The sequence below is a fragment of the Gouania willdenowi genome, chromosome 9 (assembly GCF_900634775.1).
Source record: "Gouania willdenowi chromosome 9, fGouWil2.1, whole genome shotgun sequence".
NCBI classification, from domain to species: Eukaryota; Metazoa; Chordata; class Actinopteri; order Blenniiformes; family Gobiesocidae; genus Gouania; species Gouania willdenowi.
The window spans coordinates 7,241,290-7,249,694 of record NC_041052.1 but is presented as its reverse complement, the minus strand read 5'-3'; the positions used below and the strand labels follow the sequence as shown (position 1 = coordinate 7,249,694).

The 8,405-nt window shown below is 34.7% G+C and overlaps 1 protein-coding gene across 1 annotated transcript; it reads right to left on the bottom strand.

The window, feature by feature from the left end:
* Nucleotides 1-7,519, bottom strand: isca1 (iron-sulfur cluster assembly 1). Its single transcript, XM_028457722.1, has 4 exons — nt 7,398-7,519; nt 3,195-3,248; nt 2,835-2,940; nt 1-851 (listed from the first exon to the last, which is right to left on the bottom strand). Exons 1-4 carry the CDS (start codon nt 7,476-7,478, stop codon nt 703-705), a joined length of 390 nt encoding a protein of 129 aa, XP_028313523.1. The 5' UTR covers nt 7,479-7,519; the 3' UTR covers nt 1-702.
* Nucleotides 7,520-8,405: the final 886 nt, after the last annotated feature.

Below are 8,405 nucleotides of genomic sequence, written 5' to 3'. Positions count from 1 at the left end.
GACAGACTTTAGTCATTTATTATCTCATGTACAGACGTATTACACAAGTTACACATTTTAAGAGCAGCTCTTTCTCTATGTATACAAACACAAAGCTCTGATCAAATGCAAACACTGTGCACTCGGATACCATGGAAACATCTTCTGGTTCAGGTTTGTGGGATTTTTTGTGCGCATTTTGTTAATGAAGGGATTTACATTCTGTATATGTACACGCAAAGATAAATATATACATGTTTTTATTCATTTAAAATAAAATAAAAAATACAAACTGATTAAACAGTTTCAAGACACATGTTTTTCCTCCCGTGCTTGCTGTCGGTACGACACTGTGATAGTGTGTATCAAACAGCAGATGTTGGCCTCACACAGATGTGGCGATCTTTATGTTCTGCCTACTCCTCGTGTGTGTGTATTAATGTGCCTATTTGCGTGAAAAAGCTAAAACTAAACAGTGCATTTGGGTCCTATGGATTTTGGAAGCAAAGCAAACAAATTTGAAAAAAGGCTGTTCACACGTTTCCTGTATTAGTATTGTCTTCTAAAGCAAAGGTTTTCAGAGGATGTGGAGGTTACAGGTCAGCAGGACGGCCAGCATTCACACATCTGTCCTCCGCCCTCATCAGCAGGCACTCAGTCTCTGTGGCTCCAGGTCGTCGGGAGAATAGGAGGAGGAAAGAGGAAGTGGGCGGGGCACTAAACTCAGATGTTGAAGCTTTCTCCACAGCCACACGTGCCTTTTATGTTGGGATTGTTGAAAACAAATTCACTGGACAGCTTCGACTCCACAAAATCCATTTCAGTTCCCAGCAGAGTCAGCTGGGCTTTCTTCTCTATAATCACCCTCACACCTGAAGAAAAGAGTCACAGATTTCATCTCAGTGGGTTATAGAGACCACACAAATCCTCTTTTAAAAAAAAAAAATCAAAAAAATCACAACTCTTAAAAAGTTTCCATTTCCATCTTTTAAAACGGAGTTCACAACGCTGTGCTCTACATACGACCAAATGATCTACAAAAACTGTTCAAAGCAAGAGATAATGGGTACAATTTATGGAGAGAACTTCACTTTATTCACTGAGAAGGCCAAACAACTTCAAAAACCTTGCCGCACTTCTGTTTGTGGTATAAAATTATGGAACAAACTTGATTATAATTTGAAATCTTGTAAAAACTTAGTGAAAAAAAAAACAATACAAACTAATTCTGCTTGAGTCATACTGTTTTTTCATTGTACAGTAGTGATTAGAACATACATTATGTATTCTATGTTTAGTTTTTATTGTTTTGATGTTGATTCTGTCATGAAGTTTGAGACAAACAATAAAGAATAAGTGTCAAACCTCATTAAAAGCTACAAGTAAAAGTATCTCAAACAATAATATAATATAATGTCATTTCTAATGGCGATTTCAGACAATACAACAACAGGTGCATTAGAAGACAATAAAATACAAGGTAAAACAAATAGGTAATTGTAATGATTTTATGCAACAAAATAAACACAATAAATGTTCTTTTTTATTTGCCATCAAGAATAACCTAAAGCATCAAGTACTTATGTTTACTCCATTTTTACCCTGAAGGCTCATCTACGGTCAGTGGATTAAGGAAATGTCCTGCAATCTAGCGTTAGAAAAACTGACTAATATAGTCAGAGGCAAAGCTGAAAAATTTTATGAGATGTGGACTCCTTTCTTACACTTTATGGATGACCAAAAAATTGCGTGCGACTAGACAAGGACAATCATCTTAACAAGAAAGCCTGTGATTTGCTATTTTACTTCTCTAGTTACATTTTACTCTTTCTTTTTTCTTAATTTTTTTTTAATATTAATTAATAATTAAATTAGATTTTTATTTTACTAATTTATTTATTTTCTGTATATTCCTTCCTATCTATGATCACTTGCTTTTTTATATGTGATTTTATTTTATTATTATTTTTATTTCTAAACAATTATTATTATTATTATTATTATTATTATTATTTATAAACAAAGTGTGTGTGTAGGGGGGGGGGGGTATGAAGTAGTGTGGAAATCATTCTAATCCTCGTTACAATTGAGAAAACAAATTTTTCCAGAAATATTTCATACATTTTTTCAAAAAATATTGGTTTTCAACACCTGTGAGGAACAGAAAAATCTAAAAAGAAAAAAAAATACAATTAAACAAAGTTCAAGGTTTATTGTCATTTTCATGTTTCCATAAACACTAAATTTGTTTCTCAGGGCCAGCAGCAGACAATAAAAGAAATATTATCCAAAATACAGCGCAATATAAACATAATACAACAGAAAGAAAGAAAAAAGAAAGTACATTAGAGCTTTTACTAAACAAAAATATGCATCAAAATAAAAACATGATATAAAACCATGTGTAACCTACAATTAAAATGTAGATATAAGTTGTACTGACATGGATTTTTATTTTTAATTAGTCATAAGAAGATGTATGAGAGCAGCATTAATGTCGATCAATGGTTTACTGAATCTGATCAGGTTCATTGATTAACTTAGTTTAAATTAACCTAATTTAAATTATCCTCATGACATCATTCCAGACAGTAATGATTAGACAAAATAAATGGACGCAAGGATATATTAGTTATTTTACCATTAGTGGGCAGAATATTGTAAAGTATTAGAAGCTACCAAGTTTGTGTCCCTGGACAAACGTCCTTTGCTTTACAATGACTGTTTCATTCACATTATGTCACTTTCTGTGTTTAACAGTTACATTTCAGTTCCCTATAAGTGTTATCATCCAGGTGTTTATAATGAAGAAAGAAAACATGTTTTGGCCTTTAAAACACTATGGTCCAACTCACCATCCTGCATCACTTCCTCATCAGATTTTTCTTTTTCTTTCGTATAATCCAACGTGTAGGTCAGCCCGTTACAGCCGCGGGTTCTCACCCCAACCTTCAAACCAATCTGTAAACAAAATTATTCACACAACAGACACGTGGTCATGATGAGCTGCTGAAAAATTAAGCTCGTAAAGACTTTAATGTCAAAGTATAAAGTCACACGTATAAATCGGTGTATATAAGTAGATTAAACAAAATAAACTGTCTACCCTAATTTACTTACACATTTACCAAAAAAAAATAATTTTACAAACTATTTAAACTAGTTAAAAATATATATACATATATAGATGAATGGCAGTTAAATCAGATACTCACATATTCTGGTTTGTCTTGCAGCAACAACTTGATTCTATTCACAGCTGCTGGAGTCTATGGAAGAATCAGAGATTATTTTGTTAAAAGTACAATAAAAATAAGCAGAGAATGGAAACACTGGGATAGAGCGACTAAGACCTCCTCCCATCATACATCTGACTGGAAACCAAAGGAATCAATTAGACTGAGATTTTCACTATGAATTGATGGATTGGGTATTAATAATAATCACTGGCTGCTAATATTTTAGGGCTCAAAGCATGAACTGGATCAGTCTGAACTTTTTCCAGTAGGGAATTGTTTTTCTTGCTAGAAACTTCTACAATTCATTTGTAAAAGATGATAGATTTTCAATATTTTTTTAAATAGTGAAAAAAAAAAAGACAGAATAAAATGGTCACCATTAGTAGCAACTGAGCCTGGGCGTTATACAGGTGCTGGTCATATAAGTAGAATATCATGAAAAAGTTTGATTTATTTCAGTAAATCCATTGAAAAAGTGAAACTTGTATATTATATTCATTCATTACACACAGACCAATATATTTCAGATGTTTATTTATTTTAATTTTGATGATTATAACTGACAACTAATGAAAATCCCAAATTCAGTATCTCAAAAAATTAGAATAATACTTCAGACCAATACAAAAAAAAAGATTTCTAGAAATAATGGCCAACTGAAAGGTGTGAGCATGTACAGCACTCAATACTTAGTTGGGGCTCTTTTTGCCTGAATTACTGCAGCAATGAGGCGTGGCATGGAGTCCATCAGTCTGTGGCACTGCTCAGGTGTCATGAGAGCCCAGGTTGCTCTGATAGTGGCCTTCAGCTCTTCTGCATTGTTGGGTCTGCCGTCTCGCATCTTCCTCTTCACAATACCTCATAGATTTTCTATGGGGTTAAGGTCAGGCACATATGCTGGCCAATCAAGAACAGGGATACCATGGTCCTTAAACCAGGTAATGGTAGCTTTGGCACTGTGTGCAGGTGCCAAGTCCTGTTGAAAAATGAAATCTGCAGCTCCATAAAGTTGGTCAGCAACAGGAAGCATGAAGTGCTCTAAAACTTCCTGGTAGACGGCTGCGTTGACCTTGGACCTAAGGAAACACAGTGGACCACACCAGCACATGACATGGCACCCCAAACCATCACTGACTGTGGAAACTTTACACTCAACCTCAAGCAACGTGGATTCTGTGCCTCTTCTCTCTTCCTCCAGACTCTTGGACCTTGATTTCCAAAGGACATGCAAAATGTACTTTCATCAGAGAACATAACTTTGGACCACTCAGCAGCAGTCCAGTCCTTTTTGTCTTTAGCCCAGGCGAGACGCTTCTGACGCTGTCTCTTGTTCAAGAGTGGCTTGACACAAGGAATGTGACAGCTGAAACCCATGTCTTACAAATGTCTGTGCATGGTGGTTCTTGAAGCTCTGACTCCAGTTGCAGTCTACTCTTTGTGAATGTCCCCCACATTTTTGAATGGGTTTTGTTTCACAATCCTCTCCAGGGTGGGGTTATCTCTATTTCTTGTATACTTTTTTCTACCACATCTTTTCCTTCCACTGTGCTTGAACACAGAGCTCTGTGAACAGCCAGTCACTTTAGCCATGACCTTTTGTGTCTTGCCCTCCTTGTGCAAGGTGTCAATGGTTGTCTTTTGGACAACTGTCAGCCTACAGAACTAGACTGGAGACTAGAATTCCAGAAATAAATCAACTTTTTCATGATATTCTAATTATGGGACCAGCACCTGTATACATTTTTTTCGATTACTTCGAGTTTTCTTTGTTGCGGACAATTTGGTAATTCTATTTTTCGCTTCTCTTGCTACGGTGCAGAGCTTATATTCAACCAAAAAGTGACGCTTGTTTTGTAGGGGTGTCCCGAGCCGATATTGATATCAGATATTGGTCCGATATCAGCCAGAAAACAAATATCGGATTTTATCGAACTGCATCTAAAATCTCCGATAAAAGTGCTCCGATAAGTTTTTGTTGTTTTTGTCCCCGCCCTCAGTTGTTCCCACCACCTTGAATTGCTGACTATTGTTCTCTGTTTGAGTAACATCACTTCATCAGGCCTTTTCTAACATTCCACACTACAAAATAAGTAATCAAAGTATTTATGATTGATGCTGATATCGTATCGAATCGATATCAGCCAATACCCAGGGCTGCAATATCGGTATTGTATCGGAAGTTAAGAGGTTGTATCGCGACATCCTCTTGTTTTGTGCAGGGATGCAAGTGGCACTGTTTATCTTTTAAAACAAAGTTTAACAAAAGTATTAAATTTGGAAGTTGATTTACTATTTATTTGCATGATGTGCTACGCTACATTTTTGTTTACAGAGGTAATTTATTCAAGACAGAGGTTTTTCCTCCCTGAGGAGTATCTTCATTTATATATATTTTTAATTTATTTTTTAACAAAGTGCAATATATAGCATAGCTACTAGAGGGCTATCACTGTGCAATATTTATTTTATTTCATATGTAAATATTCATGTCAATCCATCCAATCCCTTTCCGTTTTTATTTTATATTAGCTGTTATATATATTGTATTCTTTATTTCTTTCTTTCTTTTAAACACACTGTCTTTGCACTGTTTATGAGCTGCAATTTAAAAAAAAAAATGTTGTTGTGCTTTTGAGTAATGACAAATAAAAGGATTCTGATTCTGAGAGCAATAAAAAAAAAAATAGTTTTGCTAAGAGTAAGATGCAGTGCACTGCATGTTCATGCCATGCCAAGTAAGTTTTGGCATTGTTTGAAAAACTATTTCATTATTTTACATTTTTCTTCAGTTTAAGTATTATGAGAGTTCCTTGTTAATGTTTTTGAAAATGGTGCAGCAATTAATGTAAATGTTAACAATTCAGTCTCCTTTCAAACTAAAAAAATAACAGCTGGCACTTTAATTCCAGGAGGTAAACAGGGGTTAATTTAGTTAAAGTTTGATCAAATAAAATCAAAACATGTTTTGAGACATCTCTGTCATTTGTATTTTTTTGCTTTCTTTCAAAAGTATGGAAAAAAAAATCTGAAAAAAGAAAAATTGTAAATGATTTTTGTGTGAGAAAATCAAAGATTTTATTTTTAGGCCCTAATAGCAACATTAGCCTTTCTCAAAGCTCAGGAAAGCCACAGTTCATCCACCGTTATCAATGCAAACCAGCGTTCTGATGTGTTATCTTAAAAAGGCACATCTGACAGAACTCATGGTCTAAAACTAAACATGACTCAACACTGACACACTTATCCATATTTCCATCAATTCACGTGTTATTTCTATTGGCAGGATGTTATTTACTTTTTATTCACATGTCTTATACAGATTAACTACTTATCAGAATTAACCACACATTGCTAGTCTCTGTGCAGGGTTTACATGTTCTCCCTAAACCCGGAAACATACCATTTAGTATGTTTTATTTATTGAGCAAAAGTACACAGTATGATAACAAGGCACGTAAATGCCATATACAATATTAAAATACAACCACACATTCAATTTCAAGGAACAGAATAAAGAGACAAAAAAAAAAAAAAACACCACACAAATAAAGAAACATATAATAATAAATAAATATGCATACAAGGAAGTTTAAAGGGGATAATTAAATTCTAGAATACAGATTTAAGTTACTGATTGTTTTATCAATATTATTATTATTTAGCATTTTAAGGGATTTACTTAGTGTTTGGCTATCATGTACAAACAACTCTACGGTTCTGGATTTCAGCCCCTTTTGTTAAAATTCAAATATTTAAATATATGTCCACATGTAAATAAACATACAAAAAAAACCTCACCTCACCTGTTGTAATTATTTGTTTAACGTTCTAATCTGGTTAATCCCTGGACCAGATGAGTTTGGGTTTATACCTCTGTTCCATGTCAACATGTTAACCAACAGTTATACCAACATATATTTTCGGAAAAATATTCACTTGTTTATTTTCGTTTCTCATATGTGATCATATAAATGATCAAACTCTGCAGTTTGATTGACTGCAGTTCAGTGAAGCTGAAACATGAGCCGGGATGTTATGAGTTCACAGCTGGTTAGCTACTAGCTAGCTTTGACACTTTACGCAACCTGAACCTCCTTAAAGGTCTTATTAATGTGGCCCACGCGGCTCTCACTGCGCAGAGAAACATTACAGTGAGAATACAACAAAAAGAAGACTTACCAGTATTAATGCGGCTCTTGTGGGAAGTATTTTCCTTTTGCTGACCGCTCGGACGGTTGCTCGAACTATGGAGGCAGACATGTTTCTGGATTTAACTCGAAATGACAGCAGAAAACTGCGCATGCGTGCAGGAAAATGGTCAACACCTCCAATTAGCGAAACGACGCAGCTATTGGCTATCGCCTTGACGGACAGACGAGGCAGCCAATAGCGTTAACGAGAAAATTCTACAAAAACAATCTGACGTCATAGCTGTTGCGTAAGAGCCCGGTGTTATGATAACATACAAGAGTCTTCCTTAAAGGTTATGTTACAAAGAAGAAACGTTTTACTTCTGTAGTAATACTGCTAATAATTAATGTCTCCATATAGAAAATTAGAAGAAAAAACTTTTACTGTTTGGTTCATTTCTAAAATCACAAATAAATCTACCAATTCGTGCAAGTCGAACAAAGCCATTAAGATTAATAATAAACTTTCAGAAGTATTTATCTGGTATAAAACTTTTTTCCCTCTTTTATATCAAACAAAACGAAAAGGGTATTGAATCTGTTACACAGACGGCAATAAATTACAATTAGTAGCAAAGTAAAGGTTTAGAAGTGGATTTGGCCAATGGCCAAAAGTCATTTACAATCACTTTTATTTTCTTGAATTCATTTTTGACTGGAATCTCACTCTTTCTTTGAAGTGAAAAATGCAAGATGAAATCAAAGGAGCAGATGTTGTAATGCATAGATATATGCAGACAGATTGAAGTGGATACAGGAAGCCAAAAACCATTAAAGGCAAAACCTTTACCTTAATTTCTGTACCCCCAAATTATTCTCACATTCCAGTCATTAATGCTGTTATGTCTTAATTTTAACTTACACACCATAGTATTCACTAATCTTGTACTCTTCACACAGCTCTGTGTACTACACGACACACCGCACAGCAATAGACTTCTGTGTAAAATAGTTGTAGTTGTGCATATTGTGTTGTGTAATCAAGCCAGTCTGGTGA